The 19,116-nt window shown below is 44.6% G+C and overlaps 2 protein-coding genes across 3 annotated transcripts in view; both read right to left on the reverse strand.

Annotated features, from left to right (window-relative positions):
- The window catches only part of COL9A3 (collagen type IX alpha 3 chain), a 39,828-nt gene extending 35,779 nt beyond the window's left edge, over positions 1–4,049 (reverse strand). The window contains exons 1-2 of the mRNA XM_072879317.1: positions 3,894–4,049; positions 2,555–2,623 (exon numbers count right to left, since the gene is read on the reverse strand). Of these exons, the coding sequence (XP_072735418.1) occupies positions 2,555–2,623; positions 3,894–3,959 (135 nt within the window). The 5' untranslated portion in view covers positions 3,960–4,049. The remainder of the gene's footprint in view (positions 1–2,554; positions 2,624–3,893) is intronic.
- A 1,976-nt stretch (positions 4,050–6,025) lies between these two features.
- Positions 6,026–18,515, reverse strand: OGFR (opioid growth factor receptor). 2 transcript variants are annotated; one of them, XM_072879218.1, is made up of 9 exons: positions 18,176–18,515; positions 15,977–16,030; positions 13,445–13,489; positions 12,647–12,709; positions 12,245–12,329; positions 11,787–11,865; positions 11,221–11,287; positions 10,748–10,896; positions 6,026–9,611 (listed from the first exon to the last, which is right to left on the reverse strand). In XM_072879218.1, the coding sequence occupies exons 1-9, from the start codon at positions 18,425–18,427 to the stop codon at positions 8,237–8,239; spliced, it is 2,169 nt and encodes a 722-aa protein (XP_072735319.1). In that variant the 5' UTR covers positions 18,428–18,515; the 3' UTR covers positions 6,026–8,236. The 2 variants fall into 2 exon arrangements, with proteins under 2 accessions (XP_072735319.1, XP_072735320.1); XM_072879219.1 differs by lacking the exon at positions 18,176–18,515 and adding an exon at positions 16,144–16,257 and having other exon boundaries at positions 6,027–9,611.
- Between the last annotated feature and the right edge of the window lie 601 nt (positions 18,516–19,116).

Below are 19,116 nucleotides of genomic sequence, written 5' to 3' on the forward strand. Positions count from 1 at the left end.
TTCAGAGGGACTTAATGTTGCAGCTCCCACTGAAAGGCAGGAACAAAAGCAGGAGCTTCTAGAAGTTGTGCTTATGGGGTTCATCCGAGGTTTGTTTGGAGATATCCTGAATAATTCAGCTGTATGTTATGCATCGCTCACTTCTCACGGCCGACGGTAAGGGACTGCTGAACACCTCGGCAGCACTCATCCAGCTCAAAGACCGTTCAGCGACTCTTCCCACAAAGCATTCATCCAAACCATCTGTGAAGACGACCCAGCTGGAGTGGCTTACAGAGTTCAGAAAACTTGCATAGATATGGTCCAGAAAAGTTCTGATTGTGCTTTAAAAGTCTCATCATTAAAGAAAAGAAATAAAATAATGGTTTCATTCTTTGCACTGGTAGAATTGACACTACCACTCAGGCTCCTCATGATCCTCTCCATGCAGCACTATGCAAATGTGGAGCAGGGCTGGACTTTATATGCCGTAATTTTTTGGAGGGTACTGCCAGAAAAACAGTAGCCCTTAAACTGGGAGGCTTCATGTCTGTGCTCAACACTAGCCACAGCTCTGCATCTCTTCTCCTATGCAATTCCTTAAAGGACTAAATGTCCTGTTGAATAGCAGAAACCATCCCGGAGCCTGTCTCTGAACAGCGGGACCATGTCACATGAACAGGGCACTTGAAAACCTATATCCATAGCAGGGATGTGGATCAAGTCTGTTCAAATGAAAGATTATTCCTGCGTAGCCAAAACGCCAGACTCAAGCTGGGACTGCAAGACTTAGCACCTTAAATACTTTACTCAGCCATTGGATTTATTAGGACTAAGTTCTTCATATTAATTAGATGTTGTCATTTGGTCCTGTCCCACAGGGAGCCTTCCGAAGCTTTTAGCAGTGGATAAAAGGGCGCAGGTTCACGTGACCAGCATCTCCCCAGGCTCCTGTTTCCAAGAGCAATCCAAAGTGATGGTGGTGCTCTTCCAGAATTAAGGTGTAAAATATCCTGTAGAAAGCAGGAATTGAACGACACAATTACAGGGATTTGTTTCTGACTGCCTATACGCAGAAGTTGGTTACGATCTGAAGTCTGAAGGGCTTCAACCCTCCCAAATTCTTCTTTTTCAGTCTGTACAGAAATGCAGCCACCCTTTCCTGAAGCCCGCTGGCCACACGGATGTCCTGCTGCAGTGACTCTGCAGACTCACTGCTGCTAACGTGAACGCGTGTCCTTTGCCTTCTTCCAGGGTGTCCCCTTAAGCCTTTTATCACATCGTGAAAAACAGCAGAAAGAAACCATCGAGGTACCAGCTCTGAACTTTTCACGCTACAAAACCAGAGCGAGATTTTCAGGGAAACAGGCTCCATTAGTCGAAAGGACACTTTAGAGGGACTAGCTGCAAATCAATGAGGTTCTCTCTTCAGACCAGCCTTGCTCACAGAGCCACTATGAAAGCTCACCACTGCACACAAAAAAGCTCCTTGTTCACCATATACCAGGGAACTCGTATATCTTTTTTAACCTTCTTATCCAAAAGAAAATGACCTGCATGGAATGAATAGATTTTTTCAAGGTTGCTTAAAGCCCCAATTCCAATAAACTTACTTCAGACAAGCTTTAAAAAACCCTGCCCTATGCCATAAGCAGCTTAGAGACACAAGCGCTACTCAAACTGAATATCGAAGCAGGAATCCGGCCTTTTGCATTTGATGTGGTCTTGTTGAAGGTCCATCTGATGCTCTTTTTATCCACTGCCAACTACAGGACACAATTCAGTCCTTATCCAACAGATGCACAGAAACAAAATTTTTCATTTCTATGGAAACATCAATTAAAAGTAATAGGACAAGTTTTTCTCCTCCAGTAAGTCCTGTGCTACGCAGTTTTCTACCTCCGCAGGAGAAGTACGTATAAGGAACTGCTTGCTGAAATAAAGGTTGCCCATTTCATTTGCCTTTTGTGCCACTAAAGGCAACTCATGTCTGGCAACACACGAGCCACATTCTGACCTCTCCCATGCCAATCTAAGTTAGGGATAGCCATACTGACAATGTTGAAATAAAACCAATATAAATAAGAGCAGTGGCCAGCGCTGCGTATTTGAGTTTCTGGGGGCCTCTCTAGAAACATGGATTCTCTAAATTGTCACATAAACCTCCCTCTGAACTATGGAGCATGCAGTGACCCTGGCAGACATCGTACCCATGCACTCAACTGTATTACGTTCCCCCTCCTCCCGAGACACCAAAAGAGAAATATGCAGCTTTGCAGGCAGGGTCATGAATCCCTGTGCGTACACTAGCTCTGTCCTGAACTCTCTCTTGAGACAGGGGATCGATCCTGCAAAGAACCTGAGGCCACTCAGCACCTCTGCTCGCTGTTCTGACTCTTGCAGAATGAGGTCTTTTGCGAGTCGGCTGGTTCTCCAGGTCCATCCACCTCTGAAGGATGGCCCAAAGGCTGGGGCTCTGGAGGACAAGAGCAGCTTCTCTGCTCAGTTGGCTCTGTCTCTGCTCCACCCCTCGCCCTCCCTCGGCCGAGCCTGCCCTCTGCCGTGCAGCACTCACATCTATGCCGTCCTTGCCAGATGGTCCAGGGGGTCCTCGTGGTCCAGGAGGGCCTTGTGGTCCTACTCGCTGAAAAGATTGGGGGGAAGAGAGAGATAAGAGTTTATTTTTGCATCAGAAGAAACTTATGGGCTAAATCACAAAGCAATGGCCAAGTCCTACAGCTTAACCCTGAATCTGCACTAACCCTTCATCCCTCAGGGCCCCCCACCATCCTGGGTGGACTCGGAGGAGCTCAGGACCGGTGCAAGGCTCTTTGGAAAACCCTTTGGATTGAGAACATCCTCAGGGCTCCCAGCTCGTTTAACTGGTGGCTTATGCTGGGAATCAGAGCTGGTCGCTGGGCAGCAAATGGGTTTGGTTGTATAGGCAATGGTTCTCACTGCCTACAGGCACGTTTCATTTTGGGCAGAGGAGGAAATGCAAAGCCCACGGAAAATAGGTGCCAAGTGCTTGGCATTAAAAATTAATTTATAGTCCCAGTCTGATGGGGTGATGGAAGAGCCAGGCGGACATTGCTGAAGACAGAAGGAGAAAGGGAAAGTCTCCTCTCTGAGCAGGATGCCATTTGAAAATCTGGGATTTTGGAGGAGGTCTGAGGTGGGGGGAAGGAAAGAAAGGTCCAATAAATGACTTCTGTATGGAGAGGGCTCCAGAGAGCAACTTGCTGTACCTTCGGCGAACAAAGGTTTCATTGTACAAGCAGCTCTGCTCGCAGCAGATGAGGGCAGCTCTGAATTCCCAAGCCAGACTGCAAAAATTCCTCACTAACACAGTGAAAAACCTCACTGAGGAGTTACTTCCCCAGGCAATAGTATTAACACCACACAGGGAAGTTTAATATAGCTTCATGTCTGAAGTGAACAAAGGTTAAATATGCTATTTTATAAGTGTAAAGTTTGAAAATTGATTGGGGGAAGAAATATGAAATTCTGATTCAGACGAAGACCCAGATCAGATCAGTCTCATTGGCAACCTATTACTTCATTGGAAAAGAAAACGCTGTCTCTTACATCAACAGGTCTCCCCTTTCCCAAAGGCTTTATCTCGTAACTGCATTCCTGAATAGAAAGACAACACTTTTATGGAAAGTATAAAGCAGCAGTTTCTACACGTGAAGATAGGATCTAAAAGCCTCCCTACGCAGGTAAGAAACCAGATGCGCTTGCTAGGCACTCTCTGTACAACAGCACAAGCAACACACGTTTTTAATAAACTTTAGACTCTAATAACCTGCTTATTGCCACATTTCATCCTGCAGGTATAACATACACAGATCACCATCTTTTTCCCTTACGGACTTTTTTCCTGAGCATAAGATGTAAATGAGGCTTCTTACCTGCGCTGATGTTGTGGCTAATAACTGACATAGGAAGAGAAGCCCAAGAGCGGAGGATCCAGCCATGGTGCCCAGGCTCTGCCTCTCTTCGTTCCTCCAGGGCAGCTAAACCGTTTCTCCTCCAGGGTCCAGCAGATCCCTCCTCCTCCTCCTGGGTCTCAGCTTACACAGGAGAGACTCCTCGCCTCCAGATAAACCTGCGGCTCCAGCTGGAGGGGCAGAGCTCAGGAGCACAGGCAAGAGGGGCTGAGCTGGGAGGAGAGAGGAGGTTTTGGAAGGAGGTGGGAGAAGGAGGGGGAGCAGCAGTCAGGCAGGAAGAGAAGCTCTCATTCATGCCCCGCTGGGCAGCCCCAGCCTTGAGCAAACAGGGAGGGAGCCTAAGGAAGGGGCCAGACTGCAGACACACCACAGGAGCAAAATTCAGCTGCTCCAGCTGGAGATACAAAGATGTTCCTTAGGTCTCTCCCGGGCCACTTCTCAAAGCCCATCACCGCCTCAGTGCTGGACAGATAAAAAGCAACACAGAGTGAGAGTTATTCAGTGCCTGAAGCTACCTAACTTCACAAGAGAAATTAATATACCTGTAACGAGCGCAAGATGCACTACAGAGAAATGCATTTACTGCTTTGCGAGATGGTTTATTAGCTCCGGAGGTGTATTCACATCTGTTTTTTTTTTTTTTTTTCAGGGAGATCTAAAGAATGCCAACTTGATTTCTTGAGAAAGTGATGAATCCTACCAGAGAACAGATGATCACAGACAGATACAAGGAAGTAGAAAAAAGGAGAAACATTCTCAGAGCCAGAAAAAAAAATAAGGAAGAATTGCCATTGAAATACTTGCAAGGAAGGAACAGGATGACAGTCCCCAGCTAGGTGATTGCAAATGGCAATATATTCACAAAGACGCATCTCCTGCAAATAGCTTCATGCTTCCCTTTATCGATTAAAGACAATTTCATCCAAAGCAGGGCTTGGAAGTGGAAAGGAACAGTGGCAAGATTCATCAGGACTGAAATGACACGGCTCATTTGGTTAGTAAGAGGAGAGCAGAAGTGGAAAAGCAAAGCTTAAAAAAAATGAAATACCAGGTTTCAGTTTGGCATCCTTACGCCAGGAGGTTTACATGAGCACACAGTGCGTGCCTGTCCAGCTCCCCAGCAGCCAATATTCCACCAACCTCGACAGAGGGATAAAGGGCTCAAAGATTTACTAAGTTCCTACAAGATTTTATGAAACTGGCAGCTGGGGACAGCAAGGGAGTGTGTGCCTGTATGTCTCTGGATGGCTTCAAAGTAACTTGAATGCTTTATTAGACACCACTAACCCCGCAGAGGGAGAGCAGCGCAGTGGCACGAACTGCTTCGCACAGTGCTTGTACCTCCTCCTTTGCACTGAGGCCAACTGATGGCAAGAGAGAAGGCAAAGCAGATCCAAATTCCTCGGCCACACGTTGCTCGTAGCAAGCCAGGGACTGGAGGGCTGCTGCAAGCGGAGCCTGCTTATGACCAGCAAGGGAAGAGCCCTGGGAGTGTTCACCTTCAAGCCCACCCCCCAGAACAAGAGGAGGACCAGTCCTCCTCTCCTTCCGCGTCCCCAGGCGGAAGGAGCACAGCTGAAGGGACACAGTGACTTACAGAAATCTTTACCACAAAGACTTGGGCTTGTGTCCCGAAGGAAAAGGCCCACTAGACTAAAGCCCCCATATGCAGATCGGCCAGCTGCCCTCCTGCCTGCTAGCCCCAAGAGCTGCTCAAAAGCAAAGTCCTTGTTTGCTCTACAGAGCATCACAACACACACTTGGGAGGATGGCAGCACAAAGCCAGGACGGGGCATACTGAAACATTTCAAAGCACATCATTAAACAAGAAGCATGTAGGGGGGTGTCTTTTCCCCCACAAACATTCACTGGCCACATTTTACAGTGGTGGAGGAAGACTGAACATCATCTCCACATGGAACAAGCAGCAGGTTTATCTCATGGTGAGCCCACCAGACCTCTGCTTGAGAACGCTGGAAATCCCCAGGCACCCACTCGTGGGAGGTGCCCAAGCAACGGGAGATGGCTACAAGGGGCGGTGGTGGGGGGGCAGATATACGGTCATGTCCTGCCCTCAAAGATGAAGAAAACGTAAGTGGAAACTGGTATTAAAGTCATGCTTTAATAGGTGACATTAATGTAACTCTGTGATACAGCTCCGAGTGCTGGAAAACATCCTGTGAACTCACTGCAAACACCTACAGCCGAAACTCTAAACCCGATCGTGATAGGGAACAGTTTGGTTTGAGCACTCCAGACTAGGGCTCACAGTGAAATCCCATTAAACACAAAAACAAACCACACATCACCATAACAAGATATATGATCTATGCCCCAACTGAGCACATATTCACAATTAAAACTTCATTAAATAAAAAAATTACTATAAATCTGTACAAAAGCCACGATTAACAATTTCTTATGAATCTTTTATGAAAGAATTTTCACTCAACATCTTCAAGTATTTATATCTGTAGTTAAGTGTATTCTTATTGGCTATTTAACTCCATTTGTTCATAAGAAAAAAAAAAGTAGTATTTTAAAAATATTAAAGCCTTTTTCCAGCACGTGTGTGACCATGAACATTAGATGTTAAGCTTGCAGACTTTTATTCCCACACACATGTGTGTGGCATGCTGGATCAGGACCTACAGTCTGGGAAGGCAAGTCACCGATCAAATTCCTTGAAAGACGAAGCTTCTTAAGAGCTGTAGCATAGACAGGAAAACATTGCACAGGCTACTGCATCTGCTCTCTGGCAAGGCGGGCAAGCCTCTAGCCATCTCCTACATAAAACAAACAGCACCTAAAAACCCCCAAACTAAACCAAACAATCTGAGCAAACAGCAAGTCCAGACCTTCTGGCTGTTGGAAACAGTTTCCTCCGCTTCATGAAATAGGTCCTCTGTTGTAAATCTCTAGGAGCGAAAGTGCTAAATTGTTTAATGCTCCTTCAGACTTGGTTGAATACTGTGTAAGTCAGGCAGAATAGCTAACAGGGAGGTCAGGAACATTAAGGCAGGCAAATAGCTGGCAAGGTCTGAAAGTAAATTCTTGAGGGCTGTAAATAAATGAACCAGACAAGCGTACCCCCTCCAATTAAAGTTTCAATTAACTGCCCCACAAAGCCCAGTGGTTTCCAGACGTGTTGCACTCTGACATGCCCTCACTGTCTGACATGCTGATCATTAATGGTAAAACAATCCTGCCCTAACTAGGAAGTGGGTTAAATTTGACACATCTAACTTCATGCAATGGGCCTGCAGAAGAGACAGCCCCACAGGCAACTGCAAATTAACGGCAGTCTGAAAAGATGCAATGACAAATATTTGTTCTATTTTGGCAGCTGAGGAAGGAAGGCCTTTGAACAAGCAGTGGACATAAATACCTGTGGAAGACTATCAAGGGTCTGAAAGTGATGGAAAAACCTGGGGAAGAGCAGCTCTGGACAGCTTTACGCAAAGTCTGAAGGTTTTTCTCTTAGAAACCAGTAGACAATTCACGTTCTCAATTCTAGCAAGCACTACAAAGCAATTTCTGTGGGGGATAAATGGAACAAATTAATCAGCACTTTGCACCCTAGAGAACAGTATCTGTACACAAAGGCTAATACTGGTCAGAGATACGTTTTGACTATGCATTTTATCCCAGTCTCAAGTCAAACCTACTTTCTTTATAGGAGGAGAGGCAACTACACTCTTACATGATGTGAAATGCATATACTCATCTCTTTCAGGCAAACGCCACAAAAATAATGATTTATGCCCTAGGAAGCAGACACACAGCATCTTTGCCAGGAACAAATCTCCTGGGAAGGTACAGCCTTTCAAAATAATAAATAGAAGTCACATGGTAATAGAAAGGCCTGGCAAATTAGGTCATGCTCTCTTACATTAAAAGTCATGTATTTAATAAATACTTGACTAGTTCAAACAAGGAAACAGATTAGTTTTCCTCTTCTCTTTAAGAAGGGACATACCAGAACCAAAGCAAAGTGCAAAAATCCCTGTTACTCCAAGATAGTCCTGAAGATCAGATAAAAAACAGGAACAGAACACAGCCTGTCCATGAAGATGACTAAATTTGATTTTTACTCTTTAGGGTAACCAAGGGCTGGATCTCAGTGAAGTTACTACAGACAATTAAAAAAGCGTGAAAGGGTGAAAGTCAGACAGGGGCTAGCCTGGATCAGCCCAAAGGAAGTTTATTCTTCCGTGTACTTCTGGTATCCAAATCACTAAAGCTGCCTCCTAGCAGTTAGGGCAGTGTCATCTCCGCTTGCTCGAGTGCTTGCCGTGCTGGTCTCACTCTGCTGCTACCGGCTCTTCATCAGGTTCTGCTGCATGCTCAGAGCTTTCAGGTTTTTGTGTTGCAACATCAGCACTGTCTTCTTCAGGACAAGTGGATGCCATGCTCTGCTCATCACTCTCTGGAACTTGTTTCTTGTCTGTGACTTCTGCTTGCCCTTTTCCACTTCCATTTTCTGCCTTTTTATGCTGTTCTACCCCATCTACCTCACTTTCGCCTCCCAGGAGTGTGCTGTTGCAGTGGTGCTGACCACTCCTTGCCACGACTTGATCTCCACTCAACTCCAAGCCATCACTTATTGGAGTAGTCCAGCCAGTCTTGGGGAGCCTGGAACCAACCGGGGGTCTCACAGCCCCACCATTTGCATCACCACCACCCTTCTCACTTGTCGCTTCCACAGCTGCATTTTCCTCACTGACATTTTCTTTTTTGGCCTCAGTGTTTGCAACAGATGGATTTAACTTGGCACTACAGGCAGAGGGCCCCATGTTCAGGTTTATGGCCAAGTTGAATGTTTTGCTTCTCGATGTTCTTTTATCAACTTTCCTCCGTTTTACAGCTGCATCAGTGGTCTCTGGCACTGTTGAGCCTTTGGTGCTTGCGTCGTCTTCTTTCAGTGTTTCCTGGTCCTCTTCTGCTTGTAAGAGTGGAACTAAGGAGGGGATTTCTGCATCAATCGCACATTCTCCCAGATTACGGGAAATGTTTTCAATATCAGTAGGGCTTTTCAATGGTCCACCCCTTTTAGCATCTGCCATATTTGCATCCAGTTTTCTCTTCTTGCTCTCCTTTGTGCAATCATTCTCTGCCGTACCCTGCACTTCTTCAGTCTCACTGTTTAAATCCTCCTTCTCCTGCTGAGTAAACGAAATTTCTTTCTCCTCTTCATCATCCCCTCCCTTTGAAATGCATTCGCTTAACTTCTCTTTTACATCTTCATCATTCCCTTTAGGCTGCAAGTCCGCAGCATCTCCAGCTTTCTGTTCTTCCTCGAGAGACTGGTTCTGATCCTTTTCCACAGAATCATCACATTTTTTACCAGAAGTTTCCTGTTTACCTTCAGTCTTTTGGTGCAGCTGTGACTTGGTAGAGCGCGCTCTGTACTTCAAGAGTTTGTCGTGCGGTCCCCATACAAAGCTGCCTCGAGGTCTGAAGTGTTGCCAAGCGTAGTGGACTAGTTCTCTTCTCTTCCGTTTGCTTCTGATGGTGAACAGGAAGTAATCCAAGGCACTTCTCTTGACATTTGGTAACGTCTCCTTAACAAGAGTTTCTGTTAGGAAAAACTTTACCAAGTGCACTTGATAGCGTTCATATCCCATCTCCCCCAGGCACTTCAGGATGCGCGTAATCCGCAAATTGTTGTGGCTAAACCTGAAACAAACAGATAAGCAAAGTTGTTAAGTGAATCTTACAAGCTTGAAGTCACAACGAACCCCCAGGGCACCTGCAAAATGTTTTGTGCATTATTGACTGTGATCTATTAAAGACTACTTGACAATGCAGATGGGAGCATAGGGGGGCTTACTTTTAAAGCACCTACTGCTGCTGTCTGCCTTTAGCAGTACCTTCCTAGCCCTTCTTGGGCTGCTTGGATTAATCATCTCAACTGCTTGGAAAGGTTCTGGCTTTCTACATCACCCACCAGTAGATAACGGCTACCATATTAGGTCAGGCACACAAGTCCATGCAGCCCAATATCCTGTCCCTGACAGTGACCCTGCAGGGTAAGCCTGTAGAAAAGTAGAATAATACAGGCATGTAAGGATGCTGCCAGAAATCCACAACTTAGGGACTTAAGCTAGACACAGGTGGGGTTTTTTTTGTTTTGGTGTTGTTTTTTTTTTTAAATACTTGATAGTCTTCAAGTTGTTTTTTCTTTTGCGAGTGTGCCCAGTCCTTTTAGAGCCCTTGTTAATATCATTAGGGATACTAGAATATGAAGGGTCATTACTATCTCTATGATAAGACCTGCAATAATATAAAAACTTTACCATCAATTTGCAGAGCACTTTTCAACCAAGGATTCAAAGCATTTTACACATGTTAAGGCAGATAAACAATCAGGGAAGCATATGGAAACACTCCTATTTTGTAGTTCAACAGAATACTGCAAAGGCAATTTGGCTACCTGTGAAAATGTTTCAGTGATTCCTGCTTAAAATATGGTTTTAAACACAAGGTCTGCTAGAGCAAATATTAACATCTCCAAGTCTGTATTTCGTACTTCAGGACACCAACATGAAGAATGCCTGCTGTTAACAGCCGCACCGAATACAAAAGAAAACCAGTCTCAGCTGGTTTACTTATTACACTTGTCACTTATTAAAGTGACAGAGAGTGTGATGACCTACAGTCAGAGGCTGAGTCAAGTTAAAAATACTTTAGCTAGCTAACTTTATCAACAAAAGCCTCCATTCCTCAAGGGCTGAGGATATTCTTTACTTTTTTTTCTTCTCAAAGAAGAGCCTAGCTGTAGTAAATGACCAGCAGTATGAACAGAGACTCACCGGTTCAAGTTCTGAAATCGTTCAGCCCAATTCTCTGCTCTCTTGAGTTCTCCAGTTTCCTCGTTGATCAGAATGATTCCATAAAATCTCAGCATGAGCTGATAAGCACGTACAAACCTTTGCATAACTTCCTTGGATTTCTTAAAGGCCTGAAAACAAGACAGACCAATGAGTACAAGGTGCAACTCCCTAATTACCTGCGCCAGTTTAAGTGGCACCTGAATTATAAACAAGGCTCGATTACATCGCTAAGCATTTCATTTGCTGGTGTAGCTACTGGCAGACACAAGACAGACAAATGCTTAACGGTGCTTGAATGAGCTCTTTTCACATTAGGGCCCCAAGAAAGCAATGTAAAAAAAACTAGACTTCAAATACAAGGCATTTAGGGAAAATCCTAACATCCTTCAAATCTCCAAACGCCGCCCCCCTTCCCCCCAAAAAAACCAACCAAACACAAAAGCTTTCAATACCTGGATTTCTTGACACGTGAGTGGTTTGGCACGCCAGTTCATTCCATGTTCACGTAAAGGGAATAGCCTGAAGGGAAAGAAATTTTCAGCCCAGATGAGCAAAGATGACATCCAACCCCAGGTACCCATTTTGTTAAAACTAAAGAAGATTCCAAAAATTGTGATATCACAGGCATCTCTTGGAGACCTCACATCCCTATGGACACAGAAGTAGTTTACTATACGACAAATAAATCCCTCCCATGAAAGCATTGTCTACACCAATGATAACGACATACTTTGCTTATCTGGATCTCTCTTGTTGCCTTAACACTTTGTTCTGCAGTATGCTGTAAGACCAAGCATGACTGAGATCTATTGCCACAGCCGCACTGGAAACTTGTGTCTTCAGGATTTCCACTGCATTATTTCCAGAAGAATATAACTCAATAAAAATAAAGTGGACACAGGTTTCACTCAAGAGTAATTCTGGGCCTTTTGGAAAGCTGAATTCAGGAACCCAGATACAACTGACTCTTAAAAGAGGCACAACTAAGAGAGGCACTACATTCATGCAGACAGTTTACCACTGTATGTAAGAATGGTTTTCTTCCAGAACTTCATAGTTGTCCCACCAAGATTCAAGCAGAGTTTCAATATGCAATCCTGAAAAGAAAAGGAAAAAGTCAGGCAAGAAGAAATGACGCCAAATGAAAATTAAAGTTAGCCAGTCACCCAAGGTGGCTCATTATCCAGAGCCAGGTGTTCGCATACAGGCATTAGATTCTCTAACTAGACAACCATCCTCATAAGCCAGAAAAAAACCTTAGTTTTCTATCACCAAACAGAAAATTAAGGAACATACAGCAGGAACAAGAACATTTTAAAATGGAAATTCCTGGTGGTGGTTTTGTTTGTTTTGGTGGTGGGTTTTTTTTTTGTTTGGTTTTTTTAACAATTGTCCCACATGGGTTAAGCTACTCTTTCACCAGTTCAACCAGCTGCAGCAGAGTTGCATCAAACAGTCATCACACAAGCTACTCACCGTGGGGCAAAAAATGAATCTCGTTTTTATAAAAGCTTAAATTCCACATCTCTTCTTCCTCATCATTTTCTGGTTCTATCAAACCCTGGAGATGAGAACAAGAAATCAACAAGCATCAATCTTTTAAAAGGCAGTATTCACTTCAACACTTCTCCTTGCTTTCCCTCACGTTTCCTGAACATTTCAAGCTAAATCCTTGAAATGTGTTTTGGGAAGTAACAGCTTGTTTCTCATGCACCCACAGACACATCATCCCTTCCTCCTCACAAATGAATCCTTTAAAGGTTCTGAGCCTGTCAACGTAAAGACAAAAGGGTGCCCTCAAATCTAGAAAGTGTTCCTAAACTTAGCATGCGATGGGGAGGAGCCACAAGAGTATGCACATCATCATTTAGTCCATACCGGGTAATGACGTCTGTATCTCTGCAAGTCTTTCGCTGCATTCCAGTTGCGCCTGCCTGGGAACTAGAGAAAAGAGCCAGATCAGAGATCCAGAATAAAGCTGACTTCTGCAAAAAAAAAAAAAATTCCACTGACTGAATTCAGCATCTCTCACACATGTTCCCCTGCCTACTGCTCTCCTGTGCCCTCCACTCTGCACTCCCAGCACCCCCAAAACCAGCCAGTTTGTTACTGCAGTCGTTTCTCTGCGTTCCTGAAGACAACTTTGAATAAAGAGAAGTTCACACCATCTCCTTTAACTAAAGCATTTATTTTTCTTTCTAGTCTTACTAATCAAGGTCTTCATGTTTTATGCATATCTTTTATCCCAGTTGGGTTTTCCTACAGAAATGGTCAGAAGTAGCTGGAAATCCCAAATAGTAAAATGTAATTTTCTTCCTTAACTCAAAGGTTTTAAAACAAGACAAACTAAACCCTGCCTGTCTCTCTCTTTGAGTCACTATATACCCTAGTCAAGACAGAGATCAGACTTTAAAACTGTAGGATTTAAGATACAGAAATATCCCTTCAATTCAAGATTCTCATTCCCCGTACACGTTATGGAAATAAAGTTTTCTTCATCTTTGCTTTACGCTCGAGAGCAGCCTTGCTGATCCAGCATCATGCTGATCTAGACAGTGGACAATAATAGAGCTACGTGGTCACATTTGATGTTTGGTTTATTGGACTTCTGTTCCAATCATCATCTTCATTACTGCTCATCTCTCTCCAAGTAACCAAACTTTATGTCAATCCTACCTGAAAACCCCTCTGAGACAGCAGTGACGAATTTGATCTTTGCTCCTACAAATAAAAGGCATTTAGTTGAAACATTTTGAAACCAAACTTCATTAATAAAATAAAAAAAAAATAAAATGAAATGACAATACCCACAGCAGTGACTCACATGATTCCTATTAGTTGCCAAGTGACAGGTTTACCTAGTTACAGCTGAATTCACTTGATTTTATTCATAATTCAAATCGCTACAGAGAAAAACCTGTGCTGCTATGCCCACCTGACAATTAGGTGTCAGGTTCTCCTCACTACACAGATGTGTTAGATTCATTCCAAATGTATAATTTAGACAGAAATCACAAAGAACAGCTTCAGTTCTTCCTCTGAACTTCATGGAAATAAAAGTTGCTAGTAAGACTTAATTTAAAATGAATTTTAACTGAATTATATACTTTCTTTTTTTGCAGTGGATTACTTCAATGATAAGAGATTTTGTTACACTTCACAAGCAACAGACAGGTTTAATCTTGCTGAGTGCTGAACCATCTTGTCCCAAACCATGAAAGCGCTTAAAAGCGTTCTCTCTAGGCAGAACCACCAAAATGAACAAGACTGCTCGGAATAAAAGGACCCACCCCACGCGAAGGAAGCACAGTGCAGTTAGAGCGTTCAGTGCCAGCTCACAGCAAGAGCAGGGTCTTTGTGAAACAGGGATAAGATGTGCAGACTCTTGCAAAATAAGCATTTTAAGAAACTTAGAAGAAAGTAGCAGCAAATGCTCTCCCAAGTTATTTTTTAACTTCATTTGATACTTCCTAACCTCTTTTGCCCAGAGAAAAATAAAAACCAAACCCACTTTCTAGTGGACAGTGAACACAGATCACTGGTTCATTAATTATTAAGGTCGGAACCTGATTAGATTTTTTTAACACCTCATTGTAATTAAGTCATCCATTCAGCAGCCCTGTTGATTGTTAATACTTAAAATTTATGAAGCATGCACAGCATTTGGGAGATCAAAGCTTCATCCCCAGAGGGAGGTCAACAATGCAGAAGTTTTTAAAATTACATTTTAAATATACATTTACACACTCCGATTCCCCCGTACTTTGGTGACAGGCATTAAATAAAGCCCAAGTTGTTTTTTAAATATAGTAACTTGTGATGAGCTAAAATAATGCCTGTCTACATTGCAACACATTTGCATTTTATACATGACAACATAGACCAAAATAGGTGGCAGAACTTCCCACAGCCACACGGCCCATTTCTAATCCCACAGGATTAGAAATCCAAGCGCTGGTGTCCATCTCCAGAATCTACCCAGACTGCAGAAATGCACACAACTATAAAAAGCTTTGCTACACAGCTAACATTTGGAAAAAAAAATAAGTGGCTGCAAACACAAGACTAAGAAATATGTTCAGCCAGAACAGAGCAATATTATTCTTTTGTTCAAGATGTAAATAGAGACTGGGATTTAGCACTTTGAATTTCATCGGTGCTTTTGACTGTAACTTTTCCACTCCACGGATTAACTTCTGATGTATGTGGAATTAATGAAAATTTTGTTCCCAATTACAGAAGAATCAATTTCCAGATATTCTTTACACTTAAGGTTCTAAAATCCTTTAACACAGGCAGGTGGGACAGGCTAACAGTAGACTGGCTCCAATTTTGAAAAAGAACTGGTTTGCTGAAGAGTAACTGTAGATACAGAGACAGATGCAATGCAATGGTGCAAGGGGCTGTAAGGCTTGTCTAGAGAGAAGCCAGATCCAGGAGAAAGGCATCTGGAGCACAGCATTAGAGAGAACAAGATGGGGAAGCAAAGAGAGCAAAACTCAGCCCTCCCTCCAAGCAGGTGTTGTTCCTGGGTCTCTATAAACTTCTATTCAAGCCACACAGAAATATAACCTTCCCTTTCCTTCCAGGTTAGAAAGACAAACTGAAGTGCGTAAGTCAAACCTCTCTATTTTTCACAACACTGATAAGCAATCTAAGCAGGTTTCTCCCTCCAAACCTGCAATGCATCAGGCAGAACGTGCATCGCTGCGCAAAGAGCGCGTGGAAAGCAGAGAACAAAGCCAGCAGAGGGTAACACAAACAATATTTGGCTGAAAACTGGAAACTAGCTGCAACCGAAAGGGATAAAAGCACATGTGGATTGCGAACAAGACACAGGAATGAGAAAGACAACAGAATCCTAGAAGAGTGATCAAAAGCCTTTGTTGATCGAGAGTTAGGAGAAGGCAGAACCACAGGGCTTGTTATCAAAACACAGCTCTGAACAGTGCATCATGAACCCCATGTGCTACAGCAGACTAAGAGGGAACCTTTTTAAAATGAGCACAAACCCCAAGATTTTCAACGCTTGCTCCTAGAAGCTAAAAGCACTGAAATGTAGAAGAGCTGAAAAGACACACCTGCAGGAATGACAGACCGGGAATATGGAGTGTTTGCAGAGACCCAAGTGAGATGCAAAGATAAAAGTAGAATTTTAGGTTAGTTTTGAAAGCGCGTAGTGAAAATAATAATAAAAAAACCTCTAACCTCAGTATTGAATAAAAACATTAGCAGCTTCCGCCATAAAGTATACCATATAGGCTACGGGGAGAAGAATGAGAATTAGTGTAGTACAAGCAGAAGTAGGAACGAGTTTTGGAAACTGATTCATGCCTTTGGCAGGTTGTAAAGGCATAAATGGAGAGCAGATTTACTGTTTCTTTCTGTATTCATGCTCACTGTCCGTAAAAGTTTTTCAGGCACTGTCAGAGGTGACTACACATTCATCACTGAAGGAAGAACTCCTCTTTAAAGGTGTAGAACAGTGTTCCAGGGGCCATAAGTCTCAGGGACAACATCCTCCCTGTAAGGTAAAGTTCGAAAAGTCCACTCGCTGGAGTGAAAAAATGGTCATTGCTTTTGCAGTTGTCACAATCCAGAAGTTGCTCTAAGAAAAAAAAAAAAGTATCTGAAGAAAAAACACATTCAAAAAGAATAATCTGAATGTTCTAGAGGCTTTAAAACTTGTGAACAAAACCAGAACTCCAGCCACGTACAAAAGAAAATCGACAGCGTGCCCTGGAACAATGCAAATCACTTCAAAGGAAATCCCTGCCTCTTCCTTTAACTATTACAACTATTCCCCTCAAATACCTTCACCTTTCACAGATCTACATGCACAGCTAAGGCCTAACTACATTCCCTGCAGTAAACTCCATGAAGATGCAGACATGCATGAGCACGTCCATCTGCCGTATTTAAACCGTGATTTTGTTTGCAAAGTATAGAGCGTGTATTTTTGTAGGAAGTCATTAGTGTTTGGAATACTATGTTGCACGGAATTTATATTTTTTTTTTTAAGGGAGATTATTTTAATAACTTAATGCTTATAAAAAAATTTAAAGTTTAATATTGAACTCCCTTAAAAGTATATTAATTAGAAAGCTGTATCTGCCTATTTATATTCTAAGAATATGGATGAGTCGCTGAAATGAAACTCAAGTGAAGGATTAATTTCCCTTTCCCTGAAAGGGGAGGAGTTAAGTTAAAGGACCATTTGGTGTTTTGACCGACCCAGGAAAGATGGATAAAACAGACACAGTTTTGCATTTGCCAAAGCAATGCTGTAGAAGAAATTACTGATGCTCAACATCAAACTCAAAACCATTGATGCTAAAGATAGGAACCTCAGATAAGACTAACAAGTTCCTTTCATTTCAAATCAACGTTATTTTAAGGCACCGGAGATGAGCCGTTCGCATTTTGCAGCACTACCTCATGCATTATAACTGCACACATACCTGCAGTTTTTAAAACATCAGCAGATCTTTTTTGTTTTCAGAGTTGCTTTATAATATGCTCCCTAGAAAAAAAACATGTCTAAAAAGTAAAAGGTTACAGCTCATTTTTGAAAGCGAGCAGATGTTATGCGATGGCTTTTCATTGATGGCATGAAAGCATACAAAAGGCCACCATACAAAGATGAGGATACTGACAAAAAACATAAAAGGAGCTGCTGAAGAACATCGATGTCGTAACGTCAAATCCAGTGGCCATCAGAATGTGGTGAACAGGCAGGTGCCATGCAGAAGACAGAACTTGTATTTATGGGATGAAGTATTCAGATCACAGGGAATGGTGGGGGAAAAAAAAAAAAATTAAAACCCAGCTCATAGCAGTGTAATAAAACTTAAGGAGTCATAAAGTCACAGCACACCTCTGCCTTCGCCACCCCCAGAGTTCATTTCTGAACGGCCCTCAGGTCATCTCCTCTCTTTGAAGACTGGCTTCAAGATGAGGACAAAATTATATGCTAGTGATCGCTGCCAGGACAAAAAAAACCCCCTCTGACTTTCTGTAAGTATTTTAAGCTGCTCCAGCTCCTGTAGTAAATTAGGATACTAGAGAGAAGGCGCCCAGATACACTGACAGCACACAGAGCAGGCGGCCTGGGAAGATCCACGCGTCCACGTCAGTCGCACACGCGAAAGTACCCGAGGCGATCCCAAGGGCTACGGTAACTCCCACGGTACCGATCCCGCCACTAAATACCTGAACGGCTGCCTTTGCCAGCGGAGAGAAACTGCGGCCAGCGGCGAGCGACGCTCGGCGCGGAGCCGGGGCCGGGGCCGGTCGTGGAGCCCGGGGAGGGCAGGGGAAGGGGCTGCCTCGCCCCGTCCCGCCTCGGAGGGTCTGCCCCGTGCCCCGCTCCCGCCCCGGTGGACCCCCGCACCCGCCGGCACCCACCTCGGCCTGCCGGGAGCCCCACGCCCGGCTCGGCACCGGCTGCTCCCCTGCATCCTCCGGCTCCTCCCCGGCTGCCGCCTCCGCTCCCTCCGGCTCGCCTTCTTCGCCGCCGCCATCCTCCTCCTCCTCGTCCTCGTCCTCCTCCTCCTCGTCCTCGTCCTCCTCCTCCTCCCAGGTGGAGTCGTACCTCCAGAAGCACGCCTCGTCCTCCGTCTCGTCCTCCTCCGCCCTCAAGCCGAACCAGGCCGCCATGAGAGCGCGGCGGGGAGGGGACGAAAGGGAAAGCGAAACGGCAGCGGGCCCGCCCGCCCAGCACAAAGCCGAACACGTGTGGGGGGGAACAAGGGGACGAAGGAAGCGCAGGCACGCCCCGCCCCCTTCCTGCGGCACCGCCCCCATTGGCCGGCGCCCGCCCGCCGCGCGGTCCCTGCGCCCGCCCGCCCGCCCCTTCCCGCTCCCGGCACTCACGCAGCCGGCCGCCGAGGCCATCTCCGCCGCGGGCTCCGCTGCTCCCCAGCGACCCTTCCCCTCGGCGTGTCCACCTGAGGAGGAAAAGGAGGAAACGTAATTCTGCTCTTTTCCATCCACCCCGGCGCTGGGCAACAGCAAGGCGTCCCGAGCAGGCTACGCACCCTCTCCCCCCAGGCCACGCAAACCGATTGCTGTTGGAAACAGGGTACCGGAGCCACGGGAGCTTTCCTCTTTCCTCCAGAGCAAAGGACGTGTGTATTGAACTTCTTCACACGGCAAAAACATACCCCTTCCACAGAACGAGGTAATATTCCTCTTACAGGAAAATGAATAAAAGAACAATCTTCCCAAGCAGCCAGGACTCGGTGAAAGGGAAGGGAGGAAGAGAGTGCAGCACTCGGGTTACCTAAAGCACTGACATTGTCCAAATGCCTAACTTCGCAACCAACAAATTCCTAAAGAATCTGTGC

This window comes from Ciconia boyciana, chromosome 14 (assembly GCF_034638445.1).
Source record: "Ciconia boyciana chromosome 14, ASM3463844v1, whole genome shotgun sequence".
Lineage (NCBI taxonomy): Eukaryota > Metazoa > Chordata > Aves > Ciconiiformes > Ciconiidae > Ciconia > Ciconia boyciana.

Coding starts and splice junctions, on each gene's coding strand:
- OGFR (XM_072879218.1), bottom strand. CDS start 18,427: ATGGCGGCCTGGTTCGGCTTGAGGGCGGAGGAGGACGAGACGGAGGAC. Junction 16,031..18,175: donor GGGGCTCCCGGCAGGCCGAG/GTGGGTGCCGGC, acceptor TTCTCCCCGTAG/CCTATATGGTATACTTTATG. Junction 12,330..12,646: donor GATACAGACGTCATTACCCG/GTATGGACTAAA, acceptor TCTCATCTCCAG/GGTTTGATAGAACCAGAAAA.